The sequence below is a fragment of the Corvus cornix genome, chromosome 2 (assembly GCF_000738735.6).
Source record: "Corvus cornix cornix isolate S_Up_H32 chromosome 2, ASM73873v5, whole genome shotgun sequence".
NCBI classification, from domain to species: domain Eukaryota; kingdom Metazoa; phylum Chordata; class Aves; order Passeriformes; family Corvidae; genus Corvus; species Corvus cornix.
The window spans coordinates 146,771,533-146,786,115 of NC_046333.1; the positions used below are offsets into that span (position 1 = coordinate 146,771,533).

The 14,583-nt window shown below is 44.9% G+C and overlaps 1 protein-coding gene across 2 annotated transcripts in view; it reads left to right on the forward strand.

The window, feature by feature from the left end:
• Positions 1–422: 422 nt before the first annotated feature.
• Positions 423–14,583, forward strand: part of CCN4 (cellular communication network factor 4) — a 34,953-nt gene continuing 20,792 nt past the window's right edge. Inside the window, exons 1-2 of one of the 2 annotated variants that reach the window (XM_019289020.3) lie at positions 423–723; positions 5,976–6,074. In XM_019289020.3, the coding sequence (XP_019144565.1) occupies positions 676–723; positions 5,976–6,074 (147 nt within the window). In that variant the 5' untranslated portion in view covers positions 423–675. The remainder of the gene's footprint in view (positions 724–5,975; positions 6,075–14,583) is intronic. The other variant, XM_010404742.3, reaches the window with a different exon arrangement.

The following is a 14,583-nucleotide window of genomic DNA, read 5'->3' on the forward strand; positions in this document are numbered from 1 at the left end:
CTCCTAAACACTTAAATCATGGAAGATATGTGTGGCATGGCAGGGGACCATGTGATCCAGGGTTGCTCTGTAAAGAGGGGAGTCCCAAAGGAGTCAGCAGACTGCTTCCCACAGGGTGTGCCTGCAGGACAAATGTCCTTTTGCCCTTCAGATGAAGTCACTCTTTTAAAAAATCAAATAAATCAAACATCTGTGAATAATTGTATACGTGTCATGTCATTGAGTGTAACCAGTACAGCCAGATCAAACATTTCTTGCTGTACTAGCTACATTTCAAGAGTCTGAATGCCATGAGCAACATGAGGGATGAGCTTTGAGCTTTTTTGAGCTGTGCTAAAATCTCAGCATGTTGGACCCCGGTGCTGCAGCTTTCCCTTTAAGAGCCCTTTGGCTCACGGCAATGCACTGAAATGCAGGAGGTGGGACAACACCACACACAAAAATGAAGAAGTGAAGGCAGGAAAAGTTTCTCCAGAGGAAAAATGCAGGGCTTGTCCTTCATCGTGACGTCAGATCTGTCTTTAATAAAATCCCCAAAGAGCCAAGAGAAAAAGGCAGAGTGCCTAGGCTAGGTTGCCAGTTCAGGATTGCTCTGCATTCCCCAAAGTGGTGTTTTTATTCAAAACGGCTCTAAATCTGGGTTCAATCAAATGTATTTAATCCCGGCTTCCAGGGATGAGGTGGCTTTTGCCCTGGATTGTAGCAGCAAGCAGCATTTTGCAGGTGAGTTTGGAAACTGCCGGGGAGACCTGTCTTCTGCAAACACAATTGGGTTTAATGCAGGGTGGGCTGGGAGAACCGAGTGCGATGTGTGTGGGAAGGTGGGCACTGGAAAGTTTTGGGGAGGTGTGAGAGCAGGAAAGGAAAGGTGAGCTGGGGGGAAAGGAAAGGAAAGGAAAGGAAAGGAAAGGAAAGGAAAGGAAAGGAAAGGAAAGGAAAGGAAAGGAAAGGAAAGGAAAGGAAAGGAAAGGAAAGGAAAGGAAAGGAAAGGAAAGGAAAGGAAAGGAAAGGAAAGGAAAGGAAAGGAAAGGAAAGGAAAGGAAAGGAAAGGAAAGGAAAGGAAAGGAAAGGAAAGGAAAGGAAAGGAAAGGAAAGGAAAGGAAAGGAAAGGAAAGGAAGCAGAAGTGTCTTAGAGTTGAGCTCTGCTCAGCATCCAGGTGGATCAGCACAGAAAACTGACAGGTTTTTTTCTTTGTATTGTTATTATTTGTACCGTGGGACAAAAGAAGGATGAGGAGATCCCCCACTGCTGCCTGAAGCAGCACGGCTGAGGCTGTGAGGGGATCGGGCAGGAGGGGAAAGCGCGGCGGTGCCCAGGGGTGCCGGAACCGAGGCGGCCCCGGTGCCGGTACCGGAGCGGGGTGGGGGCGAAGCCGTGCCGGGAGCGGGGCCGTGCCGGGAGCGGGGCCGTGCCAGGAGCGGGGCCGGGAGGTGCCGCCGGCTGCTCCCGCAGGTGGAGCCGCTCCCGCCGCTGCCCAGAGGCCGGAGAGGGAGGAGGGCTGCATCCCCCTCCCGGTCTCCTGGAGCTGCCTCTCCACGCAGCAGCAGCCGCTTTCCTCCCCCTCTTCTCTGGAAAAACCTGTCCGGGGAAGACGCTTCTTTCCCGAAGGTGCCGGAGTTTTTCTTTGCTTTTCCCGGTGCGTGGCCGCAGCTTGGGTAGAATTCCCGAGAGAGAGGGTTGGATTGAGAGCAGCCGTGGGAAGCGGTGAGGGTCCGACGGGAGAAGCAGAGCCTATCCCCGGAGGGGGAGCGGTCCCCTGTCCCCCATCCCCGGAGCCAGCGCTGGACTCGGGGTTCAGGGAGCCGTGGGGATCCTGGAAGTGAAGGGGATGTTAGGGACCCGTTTGGACTGCCCAGCTTAAAGTGAGGTGTTCCCTGAGGCAGACACGTGTAAGCTGTGTCTGAGCATCCCTCCGCTTGGAGCGGCGTGACATCAACCGCTCTGCACAGGGGATTTTGCGTGGCAGAGCTGCCGGCACCGGGGGCTGGCTCGTGTGTTGTGAGATACAGCCACACTTTAAACCAGGAAAGCACCGCGTGGTGCGGCACAGCAGGCACACCTGTGTGACAGCAGATGGCACAGGGATAAGTCCTGCGTGGATGACGAGATAGATTGATAACAAGGCCTCTTCTGGGAAATAAAACACAACACAAAACTGGCAAACAACAAACCTCACCTCTTGTGCTCCTGAGGGAAGCTGGTTCTTACCACAGCTGATTTTTGTTCAGCAAGAAAAAATTAAACAAAGGGAGCTGCCCCCCACCCCCCAAACACTGTCACTAGAGGAGATCTGTGTGAGCCTTGTAAATTGTACAGTGGTTGTCCTGGGTTCCCTTGGTATCAAAGATTTTTGTAAAAAACCTGCTGTGGCATGAAAATATGTGTGAGTGCATGCAGGCACATGCGTTTGCTGAGGGGGTAGGCAAGTGAACGCAATCCAGATATTTCTAGAAGCATGTTTGGTCTAAAGAGTATCTAAAAAGAGTTAAAACAGTATAAAAAATAGCCTAAAAAGTCTCCTGGGTCTCAACAGTTTCAGCTCAGACTTTCCATTGAACAGAGCAGGTGAAACTGCTCTCTGGAGCATTCCGGGACACTGTCACCTCCTGAACACACCCATGGGGCTGGACCTTGGAAGGTTGTGCTTAGAAACTATTGAGTAGGGATAATTTCTCCCCAGTAACGAGCTGGCTTTCTGTGGGCCCTTTCCATGCCTGAACTGGGATGTTATGGGGGGTTGGTAGGCTGGTGAAAAGCAGGTTCTGGTTTGTCATATGTAAGGGAGTGAGGAAATAGGGATGAAAAGAGTGCAGAGTATGGATCAGTGAGAGGGGCTGGGGAGAGCATCTGGGAAGGAGTATCAGCCTGTGTAGTACTTAAAGGACTTTTGGGATCAGAGAAGGCTTAGTTTGGTCTGATTAAGGGTGTTGTCCGAAGAAACAAGGAATATTGCAATTATTGTGGTATATTGTGAACATTTAGCTGGCATGGCTACCCTGCTTATGAGATACTTTAGTTAAGTCATGAGAGTCAGAACAGATGAGTCCTGGTAAAGCTCCAACACTGCCCCACCTCATCATCCATAGTTTTTGTCTTTGCTGGCATCATCACAACAGTGATAAAGACCTTTCCGACTCTGCAGTGACATCCATGGAATGGTAGCACCAGGCAGGTCACTGTACACACTTTGCAAAGCCCTGTGGGCTCCCTGGAGACATATTACTCTTCATGTATAGGAAGAACTATGGACAGAAAAAGATGTTCCACTGGGAAAGAAGAGGGTTGACTCTCTGGGTTAGATATAATATTGTTCCAGGGAGAAAGGCAGAGGAGATGATATGGGAAGGTCAGGCAGGGCATTTCTGAAGGCAGCTCTCAGGTTCTGCATCCCCTAGCACTGTTTGAAACTACAAGCAGTTACTGAGTTCTTAGAGTTTTATCAATAGGGGCTTTTTATTAGGGCAAAACTGCACAGGTGATGGGCTTGTGAAGAAAAAAATAACTGAGCATAGCTGGAATTTCAGGCATAAGTTTTGAAAAATGTCCTGAAATACTTTTTTTTTAACATAGATATAAGGACAGAGACCATGGGAGCCTAAGTCCCTTCAACCAGGCTGAGATTACTCAGTGCCTGAGTCATTTTTGCAGAAAGGACTTTAAAAGTGGATACATTGGCTCCTTTCAGTGTTGCACATTGAGGAGTCAGAGCCAGAATCTTCAGTCTCTAGTCCTGATGATTCAGAAGTGTGAGACCACTTGTTCAGAAAGGACAAAATGTCCTAAACCGGGGTGAAGATTAACAAAATTATTCCACACTTTGTAGAAAATTAGTAGAGAATAGGAACAGCATTGAGGCTCTCTAAAACATTTGAAGTGGAAGAATGGGTGATGTGTGGAACTGAAAATCTAAAATAAAAAATAATAGGGTGAATGCAAATGTGCGGACTTCTCAAATAGAGAAAAAGCAAAGAATCAAGTTGTTCTTCATCACATCAACTAGCAGGCAGGTATTGATTTATTTGATGTGATGGCAGTCATGGTACACAAACACAAAGGTTTTGGCTTTGGTCGATGGGAGGGAAGAGAGAGATGGCCAAAGATGGTTTTATTTGGCACCATCTCCTTTGTGGGAACCTATTTCATGACATAGTATCTGATAATGACCCAGGCTCAGGGCTGCCTCAGGCTGTGTTAAGAACCACAATGTGTTGTTTTTCCTTCTTTTATGAGATTTATCTGTACAGATACAAAGCCAAGAATTTAATCTTTAAAATATTTTGATTTGTTAGCAGGAAAAAATTATTAAATTTCTTTGGGGTCTTCCAGGAAAAAATACATTCTGACCAAACGTAAACAAAAAAACCCTAAACAAAGCAAAACAAAAACATAAAGAAAAGAAAAAGTGACATCTTTATTCCTGCCTGCAAAAATCCCATGCCTCTCCAGGGAGGGTGATCTGAGGTTTACCTGTTAAGTGCTTCTTAACAGAAGGTTCAAGGTTTGCACCATGGCTAATGGGGCACAGATAATCTCAGGCAGCACAGGTTCAAAGCTGCTGTGCCTTGTCCCTCACACCTTCCCACCATTCCCTCTTGCTTGACAACATCTGGTTACCAGAGATACACTGGATACACTTCTCTGTAGAAGGGCTCTTACCCTACACTTCCATAAATTGTAGATGTCAATTAAAATTGCTCTGGTTATAGCAGCTGAAGATTCAGCTATGAAAATTATCATCTTGAGGCTTGAAGCTGGCAGACACAGCTCCCATGGGTATGGCTGCATCGTGCTTAGGGCCTTCCCAAAGCTGATCTTTCATTTGGCAGTCCCCCCTCACACATCCACTTGCAGAATGAGATCATGGCTAAGGCAACATCCTGAAGGTAGCACTGAATGTTCTTCACACAGATCAGAGGCCCACACCCAAGTCTGTTTCTGATGAAGATGCTTCCTATGTACACACACACACACACACACACACACACACACACTTACTTTCTGCTGAGAGAAGCAGGACCTGATGCATTTTCTTCAAAATTTCTCTTGTCTGCATCCAATTTCTCCTGAATTTGCTTTAGTAGTGTGAAACAATCTCTTTTCCAGCATCAGAGTTGGGGACAGGAATTGGCTTCCTCACCCTCCTCACAGTTGTGCCACTGCCTGTTTATGTCCCCTGGGGCAGGTCCTGTCCCCATTCCACACTGCAGCTGTCCTGCCTTCAGGAAAAGACATTAGTTATAAGTGGTAGCTATGGATTTTAGCAAAAGTGTGAGATTTATATGATGATTCTGTGTGTCTGTCCTTTCAAAGAGTCATGCACATTTAGTTTCTCGTGCCTTCCCCAGGTGCTATGGTCAAAATTTTCAGAAGTCCTCCATACTCCCGCATGGGACATTTCTCTTCTTTCTTCAGAAGCTCTGGGCTCCCATGCTGGGATGTTAAGAGTTGCTTTAGCATCTTACCAAGGCTCAGCTTACTGAGAACTGCTCTTTTTGGATGTCTCAGTGTCCCAGAGGGGTCTTGAGCATTCCTGTCTGGACAGCCCTGGCTCTCATGCATGAGTGGAATTGAATCTGTTTATAAACCCAAGAAATAATGTTGTGTATGTGAACCTTGGCAGCTGTGGCCTGGCAAAAGCTGGACACCCACAGCTTCAGCTGAAGATACATTCGTGTATTGAACTTGACAGTGTCTCATGTTGTGGCCCAGAAAACAGGGCGAGGTTTCCTCAGTCTTTCAGATTTGTCAGTAGGAGGTTTGGATAGGTACCCTGGATGAACTTGTTCCTCTTGCTTCCCCCTTTGCTTTCTATTAATATAGTTCAAGCATCCTCATTCTTATTGTCCTTGTCTTAAAAGCACAATTTTCCCTTTCTGTTGAGTAGAAACACTGACTGGTAGCTGCTAACTTGGCAGTGATAGGCCCAAAGAAAATATATCCATTTGTTTCCTTTCTGTGTTCTGATGTCCATCAGGAATTTGGACCCAGTTTCTTGGACTGGTCTTCCAGCACCCAATTTCCCCATCATTCCCTCTCCATGTGTTGTGCCACCCAGGGTTTGCTGCATCCTGAGGTGAGTTGTCTTCAGCTTCCCATTGCTGCAGGTTGGCAGGAGATTGCAGATCTGATTTTTATGGATATGTTGCAGGGTCAAGGGGCTCTCACTGCTGCTTTAGCAGCTCTGTGCAGGTATTCTTCAGTGCTGCTCTGAGTTTCCTTAGCTGTGATGAGGATCATGGGTTCTCTTGCAGCCTGGTGGTCTCCCAGCTTCAGGATGTACCTCTGCTGGTGCTCTGTTATTTTTTGCATCCGTACTGAACCCTCATGTGTGTTCTGGCATCCTGGGTGAAGCTTCTGGAGTCCTTTTAATCCCTTGTATCTTCTCATAGGCTGCTGCTGGGCTTTGTAATCCTTGCATCTGGGCTAGGTGTGGGAAAGTAAAAGGGAAAAAAGGCATTTTTACTTCTGTGGGTGCCAACCACTGACTCTGGCCCACAAGTAAATACTCTTGTGGATGGGGAAGGAAAGGAGAGCCTGTAGGCTGAAACAGCTGTGGAAGAAGATAGCACTTAAGCTGAGCTTTGCAGCACAACTTGAGTAATGAATTTCTAATACTTGGGTTGGTAATGCATTCCAGGACTGTGTGGTCATCTCAGTTCCTCTTCTCTTTCTCAACAGCTCCCACGTTGTTCTTTTGTTTTATTAGTCTGGGTCTGTCATTCCACTTAACCTATAAAGCAAACAAGAGATGAGCAAGTTGGAAAGCCAAATTTCACAAAATCCAGGATGGTGTGCAATGAGCCCAAAAGGAAACCTGAGATGTATTTGTAGAAATAATTGTGGGCTCATCCACAGAGAGCTATGAGTCACCTGGATCCTGATGTTGCTGGACATCTGCACAGTTAAGTCTTTGCTGTCATGGAGCGATTCCGGCGCTGCAAAAGGACCTTATCCTAACAGCTTGTCTTGCAAATTCACAGAATTTTCTAGATAAAATGCCTCATGCTTGGCAATGGGAGGGCACAGAAAGATCCCTTGGTCCAGCATTTCATTGACACTCAGATGTATAGAACACACAACACCTGTAGTGCTTTGGCTGCTTTTATACCTTTTGCTTAGAGCTGAAACAAACTCCTCCTACTAATCTTAAAGCACACTTGGCCTCTCCCTTCCAAACACTTTGAAGTAATCTCCAGTGAAAGACTTCCAGGTAGAAACGATGGGTTGGTTTTATTATTACATCTCTAGCATGCAGCTGTGTAGCTTGACTCATTGGTATTTACATTAGATTCAGAAACATGTAAATATCATGTGTAGTCATAGAATTATAGGATGGTTTGGGTTGGAAGAGACTTTTGAAGGTCATACTGTCCAGCCCTCTTGCAACGAGCAGGGGCATCTTCAACTCAACCCGGCTGCTCAGAGCCATCCAACCTGACCTTCAGTGTTTTCAGGGATGGAGCATCCACCACTTTTCTGGTTTTCCCTTGCAAAAATCTTCCTTATGTCTAATCCAAACTGGCCCTCCTTCAGTTTAAAACCATTACCCCTTGCACCTTTGCAGTATCTGTTTATAAGGAAAAGAACACAGTAAAGTCAGGAGTAGTAACCTACTTTGTAGTTCTGTACAATACCTGACAGAAAATCAGCTAAATGCCACCAGGAACAGTGCAGCCCACACAGGCTTCATAGCTTTGACCAAAATTGCTCTGAATGACTCACAGACTATTGTTATTAAACATTTCTTTTCTAATTTCATTAGAAGGTAGCAATATTTTATAGCTGCATGTGAAGTGTTGCACTTCCCCTTTTCTAGAATCTGTAAATGCAACTCACACTTTAATTTCTGAGTGGCTTAAAAGTTTTGAATTGTTCTATGCTCTACCAGTTTTCCAGACTACCATCCTGCTTTTCTTTTTGTTGCTTTCTTACTGAAGCTTTTTGAGTAACAGTTGATGGCAGGATGGGTGGGGGGTTGTTTTTTCGCTTGCTGAAGTTTCCTCTTCTCCACACATATATCCTTGACCCGTGAAAAGAAGAATATAGAGAAAAAAATGGAGCATGGCTTTGCTGAAACACAGTTTGACGCCTTTTGGGGACCACACCAATCACCCAGTGCAATGACTCCTGACTTGTTTTATCCATGTAGGGACCAGCCTTCTTGCACTGGGTGGACAATAATATACCAGGGCTCTGCAGGGAGACTGGGAACTTCCCTAGAAAGTGCCATGACTATCCTATAGCATCTCCTGGCTGTGCTCTACACCCCTGTGCCATTATCACTGCCATGCCTGATGTGTCCTTGGCATTCTCACAGCTGTGAGTACATGAGGTCCTTCTGTATCTGACGTTTTTGGACTTGCAGATCCTCCTTTCTGGTTTTTTCACCAGTATATTCCTGGATGTATGTGACGACCAAGCAGGCTATAGCTCACATTTATGATCACCAACTTATATCAGCTGTGACAGAGGGAACTCTCTGTATCTGGGCCGAGAGGCAGGCAAAGATGTCGAAATCCATGCGGGGAGAATTAAGTTCTCCTCTGACTGGCTGGCACATGCTCCTGGCTGCCCCCAGGCTACCAGTTCCCTGCGTTTAGAGTAACAGCTGGGTCGTTTTAGCCATTTAGCAAGGAAGGACCAAACCACAGAAACTGCAGCCAGTGCTAAGAATCTGCAAGTGGACTACACTATAAAACTCTTTGGTTACATTTTAATGAGGGGGGAAAAAAAGGGTGGACAAAAATAATTAGGAAAATATCCAGGTTCCATTAACTATTTCAGCCATTCAGCAGGTGATTTATTGATAAGTACTGCTGGCAATATTTCCTGCTGGACCTTGGACTTACAGGGCTGGATCATACCCACAGCATCTGTGTGGGGGCTGATAAACATTGATGTAAGAGAATGAGGGCAAATTCAGTTGGTGCCTTTCTCTGAGTTTTATTTCCACATTTGACCCTAGTAGTTAAATATAAAATGGCATCCCTGCTATTTAACACTGCAGTTCATTTATGGAGACTGTTCATTATTAATTTTCACTGTTTTAGTAGAGTCCCAAGGGTACATTTTTAAAATTACATGTATTCGAACGTTTGTATGAAATGAACATACAGTGCAGCAGTCTCTGAGCCTGACAAAGGGGTCATAGGTAGTGGAATTCTGAAGGTTGCTTGACTTGTATGTCCAGATTTTGCATCAAAACCTGTGCTAATTTTGCTCAGTGCACTGGGGTTCCCCACAGAAGCAGTGTGATCCTGCTCATGAAGGCTGGTGAATTCCTGGCTCACCAAAGCTGCCTGGGTGTGGGTGAGCTCCGGGGTTTGTAGTGGAACAATGCATTACATGCCTAGTTTCAGGCTCAAATAAGATGCTTCAGCTTTTTTAAGATGATATGTGATATGCTTAATTCTGTGTGTTTTACATATGTGTGTATATATATAAAAAATACACATATGTATATACCCACCCCCCTTGTATTTTTTTTTTGTTTGTGTCAGTTTTTCCATACAGAGAGTCTACTTGCACTTGAGGAGATGTTTGTGCCATATTTTTCATTGTTTCTCCCTGTCCCAGCTATATTAAAATGCTTGCCTGAGTATCATCTGGGAGGCTGGAGTGTTGATCAGAGAAGTAAATGGATATTACAGCAACAAAGTTGAGATTCCTTTAAAACCTCTGCATCCTCGATAACTGTAACATTTTATAGAGCAATTATTAAATAATTGAATTTGTTTCATTCCCATGTGACTATATGACTATAAAGGGGTTGATCTTGGTTTCCTTGTTCAGCCTCTAACATACAGGAGAAACTTCCTTAGAGAAACTGCCTCTGCAGTGGGAGCTGAGAGAGGATATAAATATCCTGGCTTAACACCTCCCTCCCCCTCCCCATACGCTTCTCAAATGTGGTTTTTCTGGTACAAATGGTGTCTGCAGAGCAGCCTTGGCCCAGGGGGATGCTCGGGAGAAGCAGGGTTCTGTGCAGGGCTGCCGGGGAGCACCATTTGTGCACCAACACTGCCCTCGCGTGTCGGGGGTGTGGGAGACCAAATGTCAGTAACCACACAATTAGCAATTCATCTTTATCCTCCGAGGGGCCAACCACACAGCTGGTGTCCTCCTCCATGGGTGGAAGCAGCAGCGTTAACTGTTTAACGGCTGAGATGTTGCCACTTTCCAGGCTGGCATTGTTTGGGATGGGGAAGTGGCAGCAATACCCCGGCCTGAGCAAGGTTGTATTTTTTTTGCTTTATTTTGTTCTGTGTTTTGCCATTCGTAGTGTCAGCAGGTCTCTGGATCACAAACGGGAATTTTGTCGACTGCTTGGTTTAGCCTGGGCCCCAGCAGTATCACAGCTGCCTGCAAACAAGAGGGAATCATGTGTGAAAGACCCACTTCATCACTGCACAGATCCATCAAGCTATAAACTGCTGATCACCAAGGATGTGTGGGACTTGAAGGTGTTGGAGAGATGAACGAGTTCTACCCTTTTGCAGGCATCAGGTGCATGTGAGGGTTGAACCTCAAACGCTAAGAAAGTGGCTTTGCTGAGCTGAGAGCACCTGAGAGGCAGCTCAGTGGAACAATTTCTTTTTTGCATGCAGTAAGAACTCAATGACTTGGTTTATTAGCTGTGTTTAGGAGGAGGGATCATGGTATGGTTACAGTGTAGGAACAAGAAATCTAAGTGCTATTTCTGGCTCTGCCACAGACATCCTGTCTGCCTTTGGGACAGTCACTTCACCTCTGGGGCCCCAGATTAATACAGAATTACTTAATAATATCACCCTCATGAAAGTTGCTTCGTTCCACCATGAGTAATCCCTCCTAGAAACAGAATGTGACACACTCTTCTAGCTCGTACAAGTGACACGTGTGCATTCCCAGTTGGAGAGCTGATACCTTTAAGTATACCAGCTTTCATAATTAATTCTTGCATCAGTTTTTTAGGTTCATTCTCTGGCATCTCTTTTTGCATCAGTTTTTTAGGTTCATTCTCTGGCATCTCTTTTTACCAAAGCCCTGAATTTCAATTCTGTTTCCACTGACCTTGGGACTCAGGGGATTTATTCTCTGGCTAAATTCATTCTTTTTCTATACTTATAATTTTACTCCTTTTCTTTTTTTTGTTAATGAATTTGTGCCAGGAAGTGTTCTCTTTTCCGTGCTTGTAGTTTCCACTGTATTTAATTCAAAAGCTATGGTTTTGCCCCCAAAGTCTTGTAAAAGTCAAGGCCTCTCTCTATTTTCTTTCTTCCCCATTTGCAATGTGTCAGCTTTTGTTAGGGGTGGTAGGGAAGGTACAGCTGCTTTTTGGGGCTTTCTGTTGTGTATTAAAAGAGGATCTGATCTTCAAGCATATCTGGACTAAAGTCTGGAGAGCAGAGCCCAGGCTGGCTCAAGAGCTGGCTCTGACTTCTTCTAAGCCCCCTCATTCCCACTGCACAAATTTGCTCTTTTTGCTTTTTCCGGGCCAGATCTTCAGGAACAGCCTGTTCTCCCTGTTCAGGGACTCATAACCCCCCTTCCTTCTCTTTCATGTACATGGGACAAGATGCTGCCCGTAGCCATCACTCTGCTGGCTGCTCCTCCACAGCAGTTCTCACTAAAAAAATTAAAAACATCTCTTAGAAAAATTGTTTGGATCAACCCATCAGCCAAGCCTCACATGGGAGACTTATCTGGGTGATCTCTCCAAGCTCCCTTTGGCTCTCTCTCCCTGCTGGCTTCTCATCCCTGATGCTCTGCTCAGCTGCTGCTCTGGGCAGCCAAAACGTGGCTGAGAGAACCCCGTGGTGTTCTGTCAGCACTGAGGACTCACTGCTTCCCAGGGCCACAGTGTGGGGCTGCCAGGGCAGATGAACCCCAGTTAGTGACCTCAGGGCCTGGGCACCCACAGCCCCAGGTGGCCTCACCTTGGCATGGGGCTCCAGGGTAGGATTCAGAACTGTGTCACAATGCAATGGCCCTGTGAGCTGACACGAGGGCTTAACTGGCTCTATCCAAGCCTTGCACGCCAAATATTCTCAGCCAAATGCTGCTGATTTTCAGAAAAGGAAAGAATTATTTTCCTAGCCATGGGCTAGCAGCCAAGAGAAGGAACTTTCATGTGCCAGGTCTGTGGAATTTTAAATGTGAGCTCTATGGAAATCCAGACCAACATGGACTAAATGTGGAGAAATTGCCCATGACAAAGTAAGGGAACTTTACAAATCGGAGAGAACATCAAGGTGAAAATTTTGAATCTGAATTCAAGGTTTTCTTTAAAGAATGCTATCAAGTAGCCAAACTATTAAAAAGAGATTTCCCTTAAACCAGAGCTGCAGAGACAATTGCAGAACATCTGTTGATGGGAACTTCCTCATGAACCCCAGTTCAGAGCTGAGGAAATACCGTTTTGGAACATAACCATTCTTTTATTCTCTTCTCACGAATGTTGAATACATCTTTCTGAGATATTTGAATAGTCGTCATTCTAAATGATCTTAATATTATAAACATACTTGCTGCCTCCTGGCAGTTCCCCTGGATTTTCAGCCTCTGCCTCTGCCCAGTGCTTTTTGGTATTTTTTAAATCTCATAAAATTTTGTGATCATCTTATTTCCTTTTAATGCTATTAAAGTGTAAATTATGCACATTCCCTACAGGTTTTGCTCTTTTTTTTTTTTTTTTTGGCAATCTATGTGGATTATTTGGTGCTATTAAAATCTATGGCATGAAATGATAGATCAACATTTACCCTGAGTTGGGTAATTACCTGAAAAAAAAAAAAAAAAACAAAACCAAAAAACCCACATATGAACAGGATATGGATTTAAGTCCCTCTTAATGATTGAAAATAAGGTTAAAATGTAGCAGAGTGAATGTAAAACCCAGGCATTCTCTCTTCATAGCTACTACCAAGCAGGTAGTATTTGTTTTCCTCTTCTGATTTGGGGTGTTAATGGTTGTAGGCTCTGTGAACATGGGGTGCGAGACCCTGGTCCCTAAAGGTCAGCCTCTCAACCACATTGCAGTTTGTAGCGGACTTGAAATTATTAGTTCTTGACTTAAAAAATGAGTGTATTTGGAAAAATAAAATGTTGTTCCTTCTCATTTTGCATCAGTCTCTTTGTAACAGGTTGGCTTGCTTGTGTGTCTGTGGTTTGTTTTCTCTTGTAAAAGAGACTGAGTAGGAAGGATACTCCAAGTGCTGTGTAACAAAATTCAGTTTTTATACTCACCTTCTGATGAAAATGCAAATGCACTTCCTGCCATTTTTATAGAGTTCTGATGAACTGTATCAGAAAAGGGGGTGGGGGGAGAGGAGGTAGAGGAAGAAAAGTCCTTTTGTATCACAATTATAATGCTGAATTCAACTGCTTCCTTGGAAAGCTAATGGGAGCTCTGTGTAGGGTCAGGAACCTGAGACAGATCCACACCAATGTTCTAACATCTCTTTGTTTTTCTCTACTTTGTGTCTGAATTCATATTGAAACCAGTGAGACTTGGACATTCCTCTGAGGCTGGGAGCTTGGCTAAAGGAACTGAGAAATAGGAAATTGAAATGATAACTTCTTAAGGCTATTCAAACATGGAGAGTAGGGGAGGTAGGAGAAAAATGGCCTGGACACCAGGCACAATGTGGGGGTGTATGTTGAGAGATGGACAGTCACAGAGGCCTGGCAGACAGCACTTTGGCTGCTTCTGGCTCAGCTCGACCTAAGGGCCTGTCAGTCATCCTCATATCAGTAAATTCCCATCATGTGAGACTTCCTCAAGCCTTGAATAGGGCTTTATGTCTTCATGGTGGGCTGGAAAGTGGATGCTACTGCTGGTAAGTGCTGTGCCAGCACACAGGAAGCTGTCATCTCTCCTCTCTGTCCTTTGTTGCTGCAGAGTTTGCACACTTGAGCTCTTTCTTTTTTGTGTTAAATCTCCACTGTTAATCTCCTTGGTTGGTTTGAGAAAGAAAAGGACAACTTTAAAAATGCATTTCTGACTCCAGATTCCAGCTTCCTGTTGATACAGCTGTGTTTCCTACTGGATGGCTCTGTAAACAGACAGTTTAACCCTTCAAATCTTGCAGTTATGTTGCTTCAGCATCACCAGTTTCTCTCCTTAAAGAAAGTTTCCTCCCTTATCTGTCCAGAGAATCCTTTTATTTCTCCTTCTTCTTTTTGCACATCCCACACATTGCACATCCTGCTGTGGCTTAACACTTCATTCAAAAGGAACAGGATTTCCTCTTGCTGCTGGTGAAAACCCTTCTGTCCTTCACAAGCCCCACTTTGTCATGTTGTGTTTGTGGAGGGGAAAATAATTGCACCTTCTAAGTTTAATCCACAGTAATTGAAATCATTACATTCCCTGGCAAGAGCACCAGCAGAAAACCGATGTACCAGACTTCTGTAAAGAGGATTTTTAGTGCATGAGATGAGAAAGTGTCCAGCAGATTTCAGCTTGGGATAAATTACATGCCAGGAGTATTTCAGCCCTTCATACCAGAACAAAATCCTCAGCTGTGTCTGTTTTCATTCTGGGTCTGTGAACTATTTAATAGATGTCATTGGTGGTATCACGCCCTATTTAATTCATG